Source organism: Cololabis saira, chromosome 2, assembly GCF_033807715.1.
Source record: "Cololabis saira isolate AMF1-May2022 chromosome 2, fColSai1.1, whole genome shotgun sequence".
Lineage (NCBI taxonomy): Eukaryota > Metazoa > Chordata > Actinopteri > Beloniformes > Belonidae > Cololabis > Cololabis saira.
Window position 1 is genome coordinate 35,498,046 of NC_084588.1, and position 20,217 is coordinate 35,518,262.

Sequence of the window (20,217 nt, forward strand, 5' to 3'; positions counted from 1 at the left end):
CAGCCGCCATGATGGCTGATGGACCAGAATAAACAAAACACAGTCTGAAGTTCCACTTTCAGGCACACTGAGGCATCATATCTGTCTATGTGAGATGTCACGTGACAAGGAAAGTCCACCGTCTTTCAACTAACATCTTTCATATTTCAGGTCGTAATTTAAAAAAACATATATAAAAAACAAGGTAAACATCAGGCAAATGTAAAATTTGAATAACAACGATGCACAACTTATGTGTATGTAATGTAATGTTTTTTTTTTTTTTTACAAACTAAACCAAAATACAGTAAGCAGTGTGTGAAAAGTTAAGTATATGCTTACTGCTTCTGTAGAAATTAAGACAGTAAGCAACAGGCAGGTGCTGCTAATCAAATGTACCTGATTAAATCATCTCCAGCAAGTAAAGTATGATCTGTAAAACTAAAATACGAGGCAGTTTGTTGGTCTGGAGCATTCAGTTTTTGAATCAACAGAATGCCAAGGAGGAAAGACATGAGCAAAGATTTTTGAGAAGACATGAGAAGTAATGGTATTTCTAAATCATTTTGAGGCCATATTTCTACAGTGACCAAGGTTATTCACATGCATAAAACATGTTCAAGGGGTTAATATAATGGAGACGATTCTACTTTGCAGCGAACATCCACGCAAGATCCTCCCACTTCAGTTAGAAAAAGACAGAATGAGGATGGTTAGCTTAACTAAAGTCGGAGCTAGACAAATAAAATAATACCTTTTGCAACATTTGGTGAATCAATCACAGCATATTAAGGATCAAGATGTTGTAATAAAGTTCAGAACTAAACCCGATTTAAATATTTTAGACGCTCTTTCAAGAGTCGTTCATGAAGAAAAAACAAAAAATATCAATTAACTGAAGAAATGTAATGAAAATTGGGCCAAACGTTCTCCACGGCAATTCGAGAGACTGATGACTACTGTACGTTATCGCTTCTAAAGATGAAGAGGAATCATAAACTGAAAGGAGTTTTACACGCAGCTTTAGAACAATGATCCGAAACACTACAGCAAATCTACAAAACAAAATTAAACAATCCTATTATTTATTAAGTTTTAACAAACTGCTTCTGCCTTTTGGCTTAGTTCTTGTTAAATAAATATTGCATCAATGTAATATATCATGGATTTTTACTCATCTGAGGTTGCATTAACTTAATCTGGAGATCTTGTAACAACTAGATGCCTTTTTTAATGCCACGATAATAATGTACTAAATAATAGCGATGAAAGAGGGTTTCATTTCTTTTCTTACGACTGTAATTGATAAAAACTATACCTTTTGTTACGCTTGTGGAAAGCTTGCTGCTTCTAATTTTCAGACTCTATTATGGGCTTTCAACTCCATAGGAAATCTCAACTCAATTAATTTGATTAAAATTAGAGGCACAGAGTGCACTCCAGCTATAAAAATGAGAGCAGACTCCTGCTTGTGTGAGCAGATGCTCTACTTTTGTTTACAGATGTCTTATTTATTCCTGCGTAGAGAATTTGAATGGGTTCAATCTGTCGTGCGGAGTTATTGCAAGTATTTTCAGGATTTTTCTATATTTTACCCTCTATTCAGCCAACTGCTTTCTCTGTAACTCGGGCTGGGGATGACAGGCTGACATTGCTGTTGAAAAAGCCAATAACATCCTGCAGTCATGTGTACATACATAATCGCCAATGTTTCAGGACATTTCATTTGCAGCATTCATGTCTGGGGCACAGTCCTTTTTCATTAAATGAGCTTACAGTGTAAACAGAAAATGCCATTTGCCTGATAACTCATTCTTATTTATCTCAAGCAGGTGGATTTGACAACCTTCTCATGCACACTTATTAAAATGTTTTTTCTTCCAGTATTTGAGTTCATGGTAAAATCCACTAATTTCAGTGAAACTAGTCATCGCTTAAATATAACACATGCTACTTGCAAAAAGTCGTCATTCTGTCTGTTGCAAGCTTTCATCAGCTGACTCTTCTCCCTGTTTCAAGTTGTGAATTAATGTTATGGATTGTGGTTGAAAGGAATGACTGAACATATGGAGGAAAAAAATACACGAAATCTCGTTTTGGACATAAAAACATGGTGCTTATCAAAGCAAATGTTGAATGTGCAATGAGAATGCCAGAATGCTGTGCATAAAGCATGAAACAGGCCTGAAGACACTAAAAGACACATATTGACAGCAGTAACAGATCTAAATCAAGTGCAGCATCTTTGCAAAAATAAAAATATTTTGAGAGGACACTGCAAGAAATAACAAACTTGATAAATTATAAGAAAATTGATTTGCTTCTGCCTTGCAAAGTTATGACTGTTAGGGCAACGTTTTTACTCAAAATATCAAGAAAAGATCAGGTTGCTTTTGCGAAGCTTGTGTATTTGTTGCAGTGATACCCAAGCTTCAAGAAGCAGGATTTGACTAACTCTTCACATGAGGTATTTCTCAAGTAACAGGGAGGCTCCTGGGGATGATAATTGTTGACAACCATAATTGTGCATGTTGTCTTCGTACAGCATCGGTTTGACGTCTGCCGTAAGTGACCATTTCTAAAATGGAACCAAAATACTGTGTGCTCTTTAAAAAGGTGTGTTCAAATAAGATCAGGTGCATCAGCTAAGCAATGCATTAAAAGGATGCACTATGAGTAGAAAAGAACATTTACAATACATCTTTTTTTAAAGAGGTTTACAGAAATGGTCGTGCTTTGTTTCTGAAAGCTAATACTGTACCATTCTATCCTAAACAAAAAATGAAACCATCATTTAATCAGAGTAGGGCAGGGAGCTGCTGGTTAATTCAATTAGCATATAACAAATGAGAGGCTCTCCCCCTTTTTCACATACAGAAATGACAGTATGAGCATTCAGAAGCAGCTAGAAGTGGCAGATCCATGTGACTCCATTTCCTTTCTGGCCCGGTGAAGCACAGGTGAATTGTTCTGGTTGGCTAGGATGTTGTCATGGCAACAAAATTAACTACAGTAAAACATGTTGTCACACCTGCTAAAAGGAGTGAGAATTATAAATGTGTATATACAAACACTCTGTAACCCTGTATTTAGACATATTTTTTCAATCTTTTTATAGATAATAGCTTTTGAATAAAATTCTTATTTTCTACTTTTGAATGACACATTTTTCAAACCCATTACACACCCAAAGATTTGTTCTTTTCCCACGGCCCAGTCAACAAAGAAAAAAAAAACAAAAAAAAAAACAAACAAAAAAAAAATGAAAGAAAAACAAAAGAAAAAAAGCACACATACTAGTGCAAAATTGTGCGATTTATATAAAATTTCTGTTTTCGGGTCCCCAGTAGCAGTGGTTTGGGAAGTCCCAAGGGGCCACTGGGTTTTGAACATATGAGTCTGTTCATTAATATCTTCATTGAAGAAAAATGCCAGAAGAGACAATTCAAGAAAAATATTTGCCTCTGTTTCCATAGTCACATGTCCACTTTTTTTTTAATTGACAGAGGTGTATTTTTGTCTGTGACTGTTTATCCAGTATCTGTCTGTGAGCCAGTCTTTCTGCTAGTCCGTTCATTATATTTCTGATTTTGTGGCTGGACAGTATATTTCAAAAAAAAAAAAAAAAAAAGATCAGTCATCTCTTGACTTTCTTGACTGGTCGTCCAGACCAGAGTTACAAGGGAACAAATCATTTCCTGGATTTGGCCACAGCTGATTGCAGCGGTCGAAGATCCTGACAGGTTATTGCCTCCAGCCTTCCACTTGTTCAGCCACCAAGCACAGAAGTGCTACTTGTCCAGGAACAAGAATCTTTGATTGTGTTTGACAGGTCTGTGGAAAACGGTTCATAGTTTGCAACAACAGGGCAACTCAAATGTCTAGTTTTGAGGTCCAGTGCTGTTTGCCTACTGCTACTGTATAAGCCTTTATAAGAACCAGTTTGAGTGTTGAGTACTTTTGTTTGATATTGGAAATATTCAAATTTCACCTTAAGCTACTTCACAGGTCATTATGATACAAAACCTCGGGAAAAGGTTCTTTGCAAAACCTCAATTTGCTATGTTTTAGCCTATTTAGTCATAATGTAATGTGGGGTTTCATAAAAGGTAAAATAGTGGCAGAAGGTGAAATTTAAAAGAACCTATTTGAAAATGAAATCATTACTGACAACTTAACTAAGCTAACTGTGTGATTGTCCTGCTATAATAATAATATAACTCATTTAGCTCTCTAAGTAGGCAAAAACATTCAAAACATGAGCAACTTTCATTTAACCCTGATGGTTTGGCATAAAGTCAACACTCAGTCCTAATTATTGTTAGCAATTTAATTGTAGGGAATTTATCTGATTCATCTCATCTTTATGTATTGACTGCATTTGTTTGTTAATGTCACAGCAGTCTTTATAACCAAAACAGAATCTGTAAACTGTCATCGAGTCGGAGAGTCTAGTCCTGCCAAGTCCAGAGAGATGGAAATCCAGAGGATTTTATCCAGCACCAGTGATGCTTTATGTCTACATATGTGAACCATCTGATGTCTGGAAGGGGCGAAAGGGTGGAACAACCCGTTTTCCCCCTATGGATTCAACCTGACAATGGTCAAACCGTGCCTTGTCTACAGCAGGGGAACGCGTAACCATCTGTGCAAAATTTGAGATAGGGGCATGATGTTTGTTTGGGATACACTGCTGTCAAGCTGGAAGAAATGCTGAAGGGCCATATGACCGTAGCCATAGAGAGCCCCTCCTATGAGGTGGGGGCTCACATTTAATTATAAGTCGACAAAAGAACTGGACCAACATGCTCTTGGAGGGAGCTCAAGTAATTATACCATCTACGTGGGTTTTTCCTTGCTGCTGTAATTGCAATAGTGGTTAAAAATAACTCTAGTCCAAGAATCGATTTCCTGAACAACAGACTCTGTTATTTGATGACATCATTGTCTACCCCCCTTGTTTACTGGTTTCCACTTATTTCTCTGTTTTCCTCTGTCAGACGAGAGATGAGTAATACCATTGTTCGAGGAGGAAGTGGAGTAGAGCTGCATCAGTGTGCGAAGTACGCTGACAGGGAACCAGCATGCTACACAAACGCTGCTCAAGGTGACAAGTCCAAATCCTAAGTTGTTCTTTTTTCTCTCTTTTTTGTTCCACCAGACCACACTGCAGACTGCCACATGGAGGTTGGCCTGAACCACTTTACAGGTAGTGGCAGGTTTGCTGGACTACACCACAGTGCAGACTGTGTTCAGTGTGGTATCAAATCGAACTGCCTTAGCCTCGGTGGGCTTCATGTTTGTGTCATACATCGGATTTTCAAATGATGCCTGACCATTGGAGCTCTCATGACCAACATAGCCATTGAACTGGACCTTTGGACGTGTCCTGAAAGATAAAGAGAAAAGCAACATTGCATTTATGATTACATATATGTTTTTCAATTAAAGCTTATTACATATTTAGAAAAGGCAAGTGTGTAAAACCACAAGTCCACTGACCTCTGACACATACATTGACAAGAAAATCATGTTATGAGTAAACACTGCCGATCTTTTTTTTTTAAATACAATGTTCTGCAGGGAAGCCTGTATCTGGGATTTGCATTTCGGTAATTGCCACCTACCTAAAACATTTTCAGATTTTTTTTTTTTTCCTTTAAGTGCTCAAAAGACACAGTAATGAGTCTGAGGAGTTCATTTGGTCTCTAAACGCCCCAGCTACCAATCTGATGAGAGCTGATTGCTTCTGTGAGAAGCAAGCTTATGGGAACACTAGGAGGGCCTACTCAGTATTGAGCAGGTGGTCATGTTCTCATGGCTGTTTGGTGCAGCTTCCAGGACAGGAGAGTTATAAATGTTTTTCTGATTCACTTTTAGTTTCCCTAAATTGACAGTTCGGCTGCTATTATTGCAAACGTATTAGCAGATAGCCTGATCTCCAAAAGAGAGATAAAAATGTAACTTTATTTCCCTTACAACCAGGAAGTTAGATGGCTGGCACTTGGTAAGCACTTACAAGAAAAATGAAGTTACTAACTAGTGAGGAGGTAGCACTGCATTAACCAATAGATGCGAGTTTATTTTATTTATTTTTCTGCATCTTGTCGTCTCCTACAGTAATTGTTGGAGCTGCATCAGCGCAGGCGAGAAGGGGATACGGTAATTGGGTTTGGTTCGTTTCACAAGAGGCATTGTGAAAGCAGACTCGGACCAGCTGACTGTTGAAACTCGACCCGAGTCCCAGTTGTACCGAGTCTACTGAACTATTAGGTGTAAAAATCAAGTCAAAACAGAACTGTGTACTCACAAGAAGCAGTGTTTTATTTGAAAAAGTATGAAAAAAAGAGTGCCTCTTCATCTATTAAGCTCGAGGGTGGAAATACTAAAAACTATTAAGAACTAAAAGATTCAAAAGTACACACTTAACCTAAAAGCGCATTACCTAGTATGGGTAAAGGAAGTTGCCTTATTCTAGGCCCTTTCTCTATTTGTTAGGTGTGAAAGATGAAAATAAATAAAAACAACAAGAAACTTGGTAACTTTGACTTTGTGCCTTTTGGAAATAAGGCCATCTTTTACTTATTTATTCACAAAAAGCCTTTGCATGCCACTGCATGTTAATTTGCATGGCGTTGTGCACCTCCAGTTTCCCAGGTGTTTAGGGACATAAATTAGTTCAAGAATTACGGGACAGCATTATTTCCCAGAACAACTCGTGCATAAAAAGACACAGTTCATAAGCTTAAAGTTATAAATTAACAATTAAAGTATTATGGTCCAAATTTATCTTTGGCCTATATACACAGGGATAAATTTGTTGGTATCCTGTTAACAAAGAAAAAACCTACAATATTCACTGAAATAATTTGAAATGAGAGAAAACGCTTGATTGCCTCAAAAGGTTTGTTCTATTGGACCACAAATTAAAGGCAAACAATATTATCAAAACATTTGTCCTTATCTGTAGTTATACAACGAAATACTAAACAAATGTTTTCTCAATAAATGTACGTTAAAAATATTCCCTCCTGTAAACTATCACATTAGAAATGTCAGCTTACAGCATCACTTCACAATTCAAGCTACTGATTCAAAAAAAGTACAATTTTGAAGAGAAAATTTGGATTCAGTGGAAGCATGCCATAATTGGTTGCTTCAGCAGTTTCCCTGCCCAGCACCTATCTACCGGTCTCACACGAGTGCGTACATGCAGCTTACCATCAGCCATGGTTGCGTTTCGAAATATGTATTACCAATCAGAATGCCTGAATGAGGTTCTTTTAGGAAATTTACTGCAGGGGTACAAACGGATACACTGTGAAATATGACTAACCCCTCCAAATTTGTCTGTTTGCTGCAGATTACATTTTTGGATAATCTGTTCCTTTAATCCAGTTAGATATAATCACTTACTCCCAAACCCTGTGGAACTATTAGCAGGGAGGAGTGCTGCTGCTGTTTGATTCTGACCTCATTAAGAGTGTACGTGCGTGAGTGTGTCTGTGTGAGCACTGGTAGAAATCCAACCCTGGGGAGCCACTAAGCCTACCCTACATGTTCAACCCATTACTTTACAAAACTGCACACCCCAACACACACCGCAGACCTCCCTGCGTGGCAGTAGCTTAAATCACTGCACCGTTCGTGGCTGTGGGTGCAATAGTTTCATTTTATTGGTCGAATGAAAAACGGTACACATAATTGCTTTGACAGTATTATAGATACTCCACAGACATATGGGCCACAGCAAGAAAAACTGCAGTGCAGACACACAAATAAACACACATGCACCTTTCTATTAGTGTCTCATTTAAGATTAATCTTTCCATCAGTATGTGAAGGATTCATTTCCACTTCTGTTGGCTAGGCATTATGTTGGTCTATATGTTAACTGTGGATGAAACTAATGCAAGATATAAGTGGCACTAGAAACAGGATTCTAAATAACTACAATTCACGGAGGTAAACCTGCACTGTGACTTGCTTCAGTGACTCAAAAAATTGTTCTTGATGATAGTATGCTGACAGAGAGATGACAATGACATCAAAGACAAAATAAAATGCTCTTTGCATAGCTTTATGACTGCTGTTTTGGGCCAGTAGGGCTGCACTGCTTTAAAATGCTGCATGATGATTTTATTCTTGAGTATAAATATCATCTCAATTACTATTAACTGATCCGAGGAGTTTCCACGTTCCAATTACTCTCACATGGTGATTAGTTTAATTCACACTTTACAGCTTTATTCTAAGATCATATGACATTTTAAAATTCTGAAATTGTCTTTTTTTTGTTACTGTGCAGCCTTACTAAGCAGCATGACAAAAAGATTTTAAAACTAAAAACAAAAGATGGCAAGCTTGACGGAGGATGTGGCGGCGGGCGGAGGTCTGGTTACTCTTTGAACCAGATGGATGACAGGTGCCAGTCTTACCTGCCGCCAGGCCCCCAGGTGTCTTTTGGTCTCTCATTGTCATCTCTGTCAGCAGACAATGCCCTGCATACAACCATCAACTTTAATGTACATCAACTAGCATTGCACACTGCGAAATCGCAAATAGTGCAGTGCGCATCAAATCACTTTGGTAACAGGATGATTCTACTTTAAAAGTTGGTTTTCTTCAATAACATAATTTGGTCTGAACACTACAAGTCTCAGTTAACACACGAAACTCTAGCACAGAGTTGTAATAAATGACAAGCCAACACATTAGTGTTCATTACACGATATGACTGAACATTTCTTTTCAGGTTCAAAAGTCTGAAAATCCTTGTGTTTAGAATCTCATGTCTTAAGTTAGAAGCACAAAGATCACTTTTGTTACATCATTACAACAATAATATCTGAAGTCAGTCTAATTTCACTTTCAAGGTGTACACAGATTTAAAGCCATGATCACAATTTTAGGTGTCTAAAATATAAACAACCCCTTCTTCTGATCAGTTAGAAATTAGTGCATTTACAAAAAAAAAAGAAAATGTTTTAATCAATAACTCATTTAAATATGGTACTGATGTTACAAGTTGTTTAGTTTAAGTCTAAGTTTAGTGTCAACCTCCCTGAACAAGAAGACTTTGATCCAATAGCATCATTACTGGCCATCGATGCTTTTAAGAACAAACTTAAAACCCACCTGTTTCTCCAAACTTTTAAACATTAGTAGTGAGAGGGTTGTATTATGAGCACCATGTTGATTTCATGTACTTTTATGCTAGGAGCTTTTATCAGTATTGTCTTGTTTTTAATCGTATTTCTACTTTTATTGTAGTGTTTTATTTGTGTTATTATTGATGTTTTATTTTTTGTGAAGCACCTTGTGACATTCCGTTGTCTGTGAAAGGTGCTATATAATATAAAATTCACTTACTTAACTTACATACGGTTAACTTCCAAGTATAAAATAATAAAGCAACACTGAGTGGTGGTGGCAAAGTAACTTTACTTTGAATTGAATGTTGTGTTATGCTAACTACAGCATTTTCACTGGTGCTGGTGGCAGAATCTGGGGACCTGTTGCCTTTTGCACCGCACATGACAACAGGTAAATAAACCCCTCAATATAAATTAGATGAAAAAATATTAAGAAACATTTGCAGAAAAAGGCAATGGGGTTTTAAATCTTAAATGTTTAAATTTTTTGCCTTCTGAAGGACCTTGCCTCTGTAGCATCTCTTCTCTTTCAACCTGGTCTTCAGTGCAGTTGGATCATATTCCACCTCACAATTTGTAAAATTGCAGCGTAAACTGCTCAAGTGAACGTGGAGAAGATCAACTCACAAAGAAAATTAGAAACAATTTTTACTTGCTTTTTTTGCCTAATTTCCTTTGATATTAGTTTTGGCTCAGGCATCAAATCTAGTGAGAGCGAACAGCAGCTTAGCATTGCTTGTGTGTTCTTCTCTGATAGATTGCCTCGGAGGAATATAACTCACCTGTGCTTGTAGAGGTAGAAGGCAAATCCAGAGAGGATGAGGGCAAAGAACGGAACCAAGATTGCTGCTGCCACAGAGCTGCTGTTGGTGTAGTGGTTAGACGGGTCCACTGCTGTGGTTACAGGACCTGGAGTCACACATGCAGGTAAAGCAATCAACTCAAACTCATCGTGTGTTAGAAAAGCTTCCAGCACTGCTAGTCTGTATTCTCTCCTTTTTGTTTGTTTTAAAAATAAATTTACGTCACAACTACTATCTTCACATTGATAAAAAAAAAAAAAAAGAAAAATCGAACATATTCCATATGTTGATTTGCAAACGTTACAGCGTGTTGACACTGATGCTGCAGACAGACTGACCTTGTCTTGTCAGATGGAATTTGCCAAAATCTTTACTGTGAATGTGCCCCTGGTAGACGAAGGTCTTCTGGTCCGACTCTGCGGTAACCTGAGAACAAAAGGGGTTGAGATTAAAGGGTCATAACTTATCTGGAATAAACCATGGCTCATGCTGGCTGATTCCTTGTTTAATTAATGTAATTTGATAGCCTCTTGCAGTGACAGTGGAAGATAATGTTTATGTCTTTCCACCATTAAAGGATTGTTTATTTTATTTCAGAATTAAATCACGCCTTCCATTTAAGGGCAATAAAAGTTTGTAGATGCCACTTTTATGACTGTGTTGGATTATGGTAGTGTGATTTACATGCGTGCACCCTCTTGTTGCTTATAATGCACAGTGTATATTTTATCATGGAGCTCGGAGGTTTATCACGAATTCTAAATCTCTCACTCGTCGCTGTTTGTTGTTTGTATGCTGGAGTTGGATGGTCGGCCCTGTCCACTCATCCAATCCATCACTGGTATGTTTTTATTTACGAGGCTATTCTTGGAGTCTTCCCATCATATACATATTCTCTCATTACTCAAGGCAGCTCAGGAAGTTATGTGCTTGGTTCTTGAGATCTGTTCCTGCTCTCATTTTCCAAGGGTTGTTAAGATTTAGGTATAAAGGCATTCAAAGGCTGCTTGCTGCCTTCCCATGAAATCAGCTTCTGGTCTGTTTGAAAAAAGATCAACATTTAAGAATTTGATCTCTGATTTAAAGGCAGACATTTTTTTCCTGGATCTCAATAAATTGTTTAGGTTAAATAAATGTTTAATAACAACAATCACAATCTACTCATCATCTATACCCACCCATCCATCTATTTTCTATACCTCCTTGATCCTCTTCAAGGTCAAGGGTCAGCTGGAGACTATTCCAGCTCTCCTTGGGTGAAAGGACATGGGGTACACTCTGGACAGGTTGCCAAACTGCCCCAGGTAATAATAATAGGTTATATTGTGGGGATAAGGTGCAGAATACTAGAAAGTGCAGCTGAAGAGAGAATAGTCATATCTACTGTATCTCCACCCACTAGTGAAAGGTGTGGTTGCAGAGTTCAAACATTTTAGGAGCAGAATGTGTAATTTTCTGTGCAGATGACTACAACCAGTTATGATTGTGATGTCAAAATTAGTTCAGTACAAATCCTCTGTACTTTACTATTCATTTTGAATACGTAAAAAAAATATTGTGTATGTCTTTATCTACATTAAATGCTTATTTGTGTGTAAGTTTTGCAAATGGAGCTGAAGTCGGTTTCTGCCAGAAAGTCAAATCTCTTTTCTTATCCATCAGGCCTTTTTTCCAGGTTGAATAAACATGAAATAAATATAAAAAAAAAAATCATAGTGAATCTGTGTTGTTTACTTCTACACTAACACAACACAAACTGTAATCATTTGGTAAATTCAATAAACAGTTATTTTCTTTTAGGACTTTGCAATGTGCTGTCTATATTTGATAAAAAAAACACCCTCTCACTTCCCCTTATCGGCTTTATCTCTCCTTATTCCCCATCTTGTCTCCACCTGCTCAATGCCCCCCCCCCCCACCTTGTCTTATATGGAAATTGAAATATCAATACGGAACATCATACACTGTGTCAACCACAATGTCTGTGTCATCTTTCATTTACTTCCTTCTTCCCTGTTTTGCTGCACGTCTGCTACCATCTTGCGCAAGCAGCCTTTTCAGCTCCCATGCCCTGCCTCCTTATCGCCCACCCCCATCCGTACACCCACACCTTCATGAATGTTGCTCGTGAAGTTTAAATGTTACCCTGAAGTGTGTTCACATGACACTGACTTTCTGTTTTTATTTTCTATTAGACACAGTTTGTTTCAAACGTGAAGGTGACAGATTCAAACCATTCACAGTGTAAAGATAGATAATACAATTTATGCACATCTTACAGAACTGATGAATACGCAGAGCAAATGTGCAACCGCTCTGCAATAACTGTGCCCCGGGTTTGTGTCCCATAGAGAGTACCACGCTGGAACAATTTCTTAGTGAGAGCATTAACTTTCTGGAGTGTCAGCTACACGCCTGTGACTCTTATGGTGACAAGAAGGCTCATTTATTCTTTTACTGCTTGTACTATGACTGACAGGCAGTTTGTCTCCATGGAGAAATCCCTATAAGACGCTTGCAAGTCGGCGTCTTGTTGTGTCTTTACTGAGAGGTGTGGAATGCACAATGGTCATGTTCAGATCTTTTTGTTTATTTTTTCATTCCATGCAGCAACCCTATTCCATGGTTGAATTCCTTTATCCAATAAGATCTGGGGCATCTTGCAGGCATTTGTAACGTTGTATATGCGTGCAAAATCTCAGAATTCACTGCCCATCAGTTCATCGGATAATGATATTACATCCATATGGATGAGCTGTAGCGCCCCCTATAGATGAAATTTTCATAAATTTGGGTGAAGACATTCGGTTAAAGGAGCTTGAGGCCGGATTGAGGCAGAATTTATGAAAAAAATGTGTATATGTTTTAAGTTTTCTAGTAATAATGTCAGATGAAGCGTTCCAAACCCAAAATAATGAGCCCTCTAGCGTATCTCTCCGTTGCCTTGAACAGGCTGTGTGCTGCAAAATGTGCTGCAATTCGGTCCCGAATTTCCCGCTCTGGGCTGCGGATGTGACGTCACATGACGCTGCATGCGCGTTCTCCCCGTTCTCCCGTGCCGGCTTCACTGTTGGCTGCAGTACCCCCAACGGCCGTCTTGGTGAAGGGTAGCGCTAGAGAGTCTCATTTCTTAAAAGGAGCCTCAAGCTCCTTTAAATTTGAATCATTACCTTACGAGATACAGACCGCAGAGTAACCTTGAGCTTTAAAAAAAAACAAACAATAATACATTTTTGTACTCATATCGGATAAGGGCCAGACGATGCTTACTCGAAAACATGCATGTGGCTATTTCCTGGCAACATGGACAAAACTGGTGCTAGGCTGGACCCAAAACCTTGCTGGGCCAGATGCAAGAACCATCAATAATTCCAGACTCCAGACAAGATTTGTAGGGTCAGGATCAGCATATGTAGGTTCCACAAAATTAGTTTTCCATTGTTGTTGTTCTGAGGGATTTTGTACTCATTTTACAGATTTCCTGCTTCCGCTTTGGTGACGTAATGAACATACTGTAGGGACCTAGCTCTCCAGTGCTGTCCAGCCATCGGAAAAGCAAGCCAGTTTGTTGTAGAACGTGTTTGGAACTGGCTCTAGCACCAGCACTGACTACGTTTACATGGAGTCAATAACCCTTTTCTAACTGGAATATTAGCAATAAACCGGTTGAGCACGGCCATGTAAACACCAATACTGATTACGAGTTGGTTGAAAACCTATATACCGTATACCTGCATACAAGCCGCATCCGCTCTATTTAAAAAAAAGATATGCAAGCCGCAGATATTTATGTTGTTAGATTAGATATTTACTACATGTACAGAAGGATTTTGAACTGTAAATGATGTACACGTTTGTACCTAAATAGATCCTTTCCTAACAGTGTCTTTTAACACGGCAGCAACTTTGCTGATTAAAACGGGACAGAACCAAGAGAAAATAACCGCTATTTATTTATCTATTTATCTGTTTGAAATCTGCTTCTACCTACTTCTATCTGCTAAAGAAGCAGTAGCGTATTCTTCTTTGCCTTTATTTTGTCTTAGTTTTTATTTAGGAAGAAAAATCCACAGAATAGCTGCACCTTTGTATAAACTGCATGGTTGAAAACCTATGAAAAAAGTAGCGGCTTATAGTCCAGAAAATACGGTAATTACTGTTAGCAGGTGCAAATTAAATCTTTAATAAAAGAATTGGAAAAGGGACTGTTTATTCAGAGCCTCATGCTAACCTTTTACAATCAACATCTAACAGAATAAACCCCCAAAGGACCACACACACAGACATACAAAGTAAAAATCCTTGCAAAAATACCTTTCAGATTAAAAAAAAAAAAAAAACAAATAAAGAAAACCCTGGAGAATCATGAAGTTTTTATTTTGTTTTTATGCCTTGATTCTTTTTCCTTTTATGAATTAATAAAAACATTCTAAAATCTTAGTGTGCATGGACAGTACTGGTATGTCTATTGTTTCTTTTAACACTTTGTATCTGAATCCAAGCCCACAATTATTTACTGCTCCCATGTTAGCTGTGATCCATCATGCAATACCTTCTCCTGGGGTCTGACCTGACCAGAGTCATTCAGCAGCATGTCAGCTTCCAAAAATACAGCCAGGATCATAAACAACCCTCAGCAACACCAAGAAAAGGAATGTTTTGCAACATATGGGAAAGCCCACAGTGCCCTGATCACACCATCATGAAGTTTGACAGGGATTCAGTATAGAGACAGAACAACTGTGACAGCCCAAGTTAACAAAGGAATTATTCTTGGAACAAATTACCTGTCAGCACCTTGAAAACCTTGCACACGCATGCCTGGGAGAACCTGTTCTGTTTTAAACATCAAATATTGATTTGATGTGTTTTTTAGTTGGGTTTTTTTGTGTGTCTGTGTGTAAAAAGTGATGTTTCTGAAAGCATCATTATTTTGCTTTCAGAGTCTAAAACTTTCTCAGAGGGTGGAGTTAATGGAGTATCTGTCCTCTTGTGTCCATTAGTCAGGGAAGAATGTTGATGATTAATGGCGATTAGATTCAGCATGCATCCACTTTCTTTCGAGTGACAACATGCAACTATTCAATATTTAACAGATCATAGATTACAGAAAAAATACTTCTTTCTCTGAGTAGTTAATATTTGTTAAGGTTTTAGAATTCCAATGAATTCAAGTAACATATTGTGATGGTGATGATTTTATATACCGGTACATTAACACAATTTTAAAGGTGAAATATTTTACCTTTTTTCACAAAATTAAAACAATTCTGCGTTTTCGCCACATATTGCTCAAAACACCCCTTAGGATAATTTCTTATGGATTCTGTTTCACCCCGTATAACCTGCTCTTTCCAGACCAGCAGTATTTCTTTGTATGTCCCTCTCCCCAATGGAGTGAGCTGAAATGGGATAGACATGACCCTGTCCGCTACCATCTATTCTTTTTAGAGGGAACCAGCTACAACACCGTAAACTTTACAAGGGCATCCCATCTGGTGGTAGCCTGTGCTAAATGACCAAAGAAATACACCATATTAAGTTAAATATAAAAACAAAGATAACAAAAAAAAGCATTATCATACTCTGTGGATTAGTCATGAACAGTTGGCCCTGATCCCTTTTTTAAAATATGTTTCGTTTTCAGTCCAGCTTTGTATTGCCCCAGGTTGATGAAGCCCTACTAAAAGAGGTGTGAGAAAACCACTAGGTTTTTGGCCACTGAATTTTCCTTTAAAAATATTTTTATAAAATTATTCCACGGGGCTTTTTGCTCATCTGTTGATGGCAGGAGATGCAACATTTTGTCTTGGTCTGTACAGCCAACCACTGAGCACTTCCAATGCCTTCCAGTTTTGGACATGATACATCTATTAACTGCTGTTCATGAAGACAATCATGTGGTGGATCTTTGGAATTGTTTGGCTCTGTTATCAGTAGTCCCGTTGTGATGAAGAAACACGACCAAAATCTGAACAGCTAAATCTCTCCAATTTGTCCTAACTGGTCCAGCACACTCAACACAGACTAGGTGGTTTAATACAAATATTTTTATCGTCTGCTAGATGACGTAAAAACTTTAATGCTCAAGCCTGACAAAAGGGATCATTTCCAAAATATGTCCCTTTTGGGAATTAAGCTGAATATTAGAAAACAAAGAAGCATTTCTCCTAAACCATGACTGGCACTGTCAGCTTACAATAAGAACATTCGTGCTTTGAGTCTATGCTGTGGTATTTCTTTGTGGAGTACATATTTGTGTGGGTTTTTCCACAGTCTAAAAACAAACATGTTGGATTGATTGATTCTGGATTGTATGTAACAGTGAGGGTGATAGGCTCCACTCTCCAGATATATAGGTATATAGGGGTATATAGGTAATGGATGGATGTAAATGTTTGGCCCTGGGATGGACTGGTGACACGTTCAGGTGCATCCCAGCCTGATGTCAGCTAGAATAGCCCATTAATAGGGCAAGTTACCATATATGGTTTTGTAACCAAGTAATAGAGGTCCTTTAATATTTTCCAATAAACCTTTAGAGTTGAAAGTTGGAAATTTCAAGTATTTTATCGACTGCCCTATGATGAATTAACCGAGTATAGAAAATGAAAGGCTGGGATGAAACACGGAGAAGCAGCATTCAGCAGCATTCAGCTTTTTTGCTCCACAGATCTGAAACAAAGTTCCAGAAAACTGCAGAAACGCTGAAACTCTCAGTTCCCTTAAATAAAAGGTCAAAAACCGAATTTGTTTACAACTGGCTTTGACTGAATTCACATTTAAAAATGTTAATTTCAGTACTAAACTGTAACTCTTAAGTCTAATTTTTCTTTATGCTGTCACTGCACTTTAGCTCTTATTTTTTTCTTTTCCTCTTTACTTAAACATTTTTTTTTATCATGTAAAGCACCTTGAATTGCCTTGTTGCCGAAATGTACTGTAGAAATAACCTTGCCTTGCTTTTAATGGAGAATTCAGCTGGACTTGCTGAGCTGGGCCACGCAGCCATTCAAAATCATTTATTTACTCTTGGGATTCCTTCATATCCTGTTTTACAGCTGAGGTGCTTTTAAATAATCCAAATGAATACTGATATTTTTGCATATTAAGTGAGATTTGTTTAAAAAAAAAAAAGAAAAGAACAAAAGTGTTAATTAAAACACAAGTGATGAGAGGTTTTTCTTACATATCCATCCATAGCCCAGTTGTCGTTTTTAAACTTGCTGTAGTAATGTTCTGTTGGCCCCTTCACATGGTAGACCTTCAACAGCAGCTGGTTTTCCTCTGATTTATAGGTACCTAAAAAGATTCAGACAGAGATTAGAAATATATATGCAAATATTTGGATTAGTGTCAACACACCATATAAATCACCAGCAAATTAACATGTAATTCGTGTTAGAATTTGCCATGGCAGTGAGAATCACTTGGAGACGAAGACAAAGACAGACAGGGAAAGTGGTGAGCAAACAGACTGATTGTGTGACAACTAAAGAAAAAGAGGCACCTTGACATTTTGAATTAGCATGGTCCATTTCACTCACAGAGCACATGACACAGTTTAAAGGGGGAAAAAGGGCATTTACTGCTCATCTTCATGTTTACTCTTGGATAAATACAGAAAGAACGCGGCTAATTAATATGACAAGTCCATATAAAGGTGTCCCAAATTGAAAGTGAAGTATAGTAATGCTGAAAGTCAATTTACAATGTAGCATAGTTGGTTTTGTTCACTCAGCAGTCAATCTTATGTGATTTGGACAATGTTCTGTATTACACCACATAAATATACAAAAAATACCATGTACACTGGAGGCTTGCCACAATTTATGTTGTCTATGTTGAAATGTATCTATTCTGCACTTGTGGGGAGTGGGCCAGACATACATCATCATAATTTCCATTCGTACCACCTTTATTCACAGATGCTAGTTTGATGTTATCTTGTTGTTCACCGTGAATGAAATAGACCTTGGCTTCTGAAAATAATTGTATATTGATCAATGAGAAGGTTAGTTTTAAATATCGGGTGACTGAACAAGCGAGTAAGTGAAATTAAAAAAAAACGTTTCTTGGATAAAAACAAATCACGTCTTCATCTGCAAGTTGAAGCAAACATGCACTCCCCAGCTTCATTCCCACATTCCTTGGATGTTTATGATTCTGAATAAAGAAGTATTATCGGTGAAAGTGTAAAGAGCATTGTGAACTGTGAGCTGAAGCCGGATAGCCGGTCCTCTCTGTGAGATGTACACTCTCTTGGACACAAAGCTTTATTTATTAATAAGGCCCTCGCAGTGTTTTTACCTCCTTAAACTACTTTATTGATGGCTTTTACTGCAGGCCCTTATCAATAACACTCTAATGACTGGATTATATTACCGATGCAGGCGATTTTTACAAAACATGGAAAACTAAGCTTGAGTCTGTGTAACTAGAAATTTAGCATATCCTGAGCTTCCCTCATCTGTATGCTTTACTCCTTTTTCTTCTGTGCAAACTGTCACTGTTTATAAATATAATGTGCAATACGAGACTTTGCAGCAGTGTCAACACAGAGCAGCGATGCCTTACTGATCGGTAAGAAAGAAGGCTGGATTTTGATGAACCTGCTGTCTGCACTTCTCCTGCACTCCTGTTATTTACACTGCTTTTGAACATGTAAATTCTCATCTTTTGGAATGTGATTGTTCTGAACTCACAACGGCATTTTCTATTTAAACAAGCATTTGTTTTGTCAGAATTATATAAAATAAAGCATTTTCTTCTTTATATTTGCATATCTTGTTATGGCTCATTGTGGGTAGGCCTGAAGTAATTTCATTTTCATACATGTTTTATGTCTTCCAATGCTTACGATAGGCTTTTATTAATCTAAGAAAATAAATCGAACTAAAGAAAATTGGATTTTCGGCTCTGTTTTATGTGCCAATTATTCTACATTTTTGGACATAATTGTTAGTCCTTTGGAAAGCCTTTCAAAGTCAACTTAATTAAAATGAGTCAAATAATTTTCCTTGAGCGCCATCCTTTATGTTCTTTAAAAAAAAGTCTTTACCTGACAATCGAATTGACACTCCGCTGGTCTCCAGCAATGTGACGTTAACTCGTCCACTGGTGGCATTGAACCCAGAAACTGTAAATGTGGTGGCCTGTCTCTTCCCTAAATACTCGTAGAAACCGCTCCACTCAGAGTTTGGAGAGAAGACATCCACTGGAACTGTGATAAAGACAAAGAAAGTTGAAGATTGTTTTGTAAGCCAACACTTGCCCAGATACGCATTTAAAGCCCTGAAAAAAAGGAGGATGACTCAGATGTCAAGCTTCACTGGGTTCAAACTTATTTTTTTTTATAGTATTTCTGCTGAAATTGCAACAACTTTGGTCTTGTCTTCTATATTTTCTTTTCAATTTTTTTTTAAACTTCTAAAATGATTATTATTAATAAAGGTGTTATATTTGCCAATTTTTTTAAAATCATCCAATAAATACATTAATCCACAGTCATTACAACCATCCATTCCTTTAAAGGAAATACTTTGTTTCACTTTTGTATATAAAAAATACATGTAATGAACTTAATTTGAAATGGAAAAAATGAAAAATAATCCACATTGAAAGTTCAACAGCCATATTTAACGTCTATCTGTTGTGTACGTGAAGTGGTGTCAGAACATCCGTTGCTCATTGTTCTGCATACCACGAATCTTGTTCTTCTGGACATCTGACTCTCCTCTGCCTTTGGGATTTACTTTCGCTCCAACTGAAACATAAAAGAGTAAAGTTTAGCTTAGTTCAGTCGACATCTAAAATGTAACAGATGGTGCATCTTAGGAACAGATTTTCTAAAACAAGGAAAACGAGTGTGTGGTCCCAAATCATATTTAGCACTAATGAAAGTGTCTAGTTCTGTGTGTGAGGTCATGAAAGTCAATTAGTCAGTTGCAAACAGACAGACCTGATGAAGATCAAAAGCCTATAACATCAACACGGGGACAGCATGTTTCTTGTTAAAACACATTCCATATAAATATAAACTTAATTACCTGTTTAGAAAAAAAATTCAAAATGCACTCTTTAAATAAAGCAGATCATTGATCTGGTCAACAATAATCAAAATCCTCTTTAATACAAGATGTCACTTTTAAGTTTATCTGTATTCAAGTTTGTTTTTCTTTTGCCATGGTTCATAATTACATAGAAGATATGAGTAAGAATTCATATTTAAAGCCTAATATACAGTATACCCAAATATCAAGAAAATTTAGACCATTTAG

General features: G+C 37.4%; 1 protein-coding gene across 1 annotated transcript in view; it reads right to left on the reverse strand.

Moving 5' to 3' along the window:
- Positions 1-5,128: 5,128 nt before the first annotated feature.
- LOC133463077 (CUB and sushi domain-containing protein 1-like) overlaps positions 5,129-20,217 on the reverse strand; it is a 604,241-nt gene continuing 589,152 nt past the window's right edge. The window contains exons 69-75 of the mRNA XM_061744534.1: positions 19,641-19,703; positions 18,999-19,160; positions 17,127-17,239; positions 10,276-10,363; positions 9,917-10,043; positions 8,418-8,480; positions 5,129-5,368 (exon numbers count right to left, since the gene is read on the reverse strand). Of these exons, the coding sequence (XP_061600518.1) occupies positions 5,209-5,368; positions 8,418-8,480; positions 9,917-10,043; positions 10,276-10,363; positions 17,127-17,239; positions 18,999-19,160; positions 19,641-19,703 (776 nt within the window). The 3' untranslated portion in view covers positions 5,129-5,208. The remainder of the gene's footprint in view (positions 5,369-8,417; positions 8,481-9,916; positions 10,044-10,275; positions 10,364-17,126; positions 17,240-18,998; positions 19,161-19,640; positions 19,704-20,217) is intronic.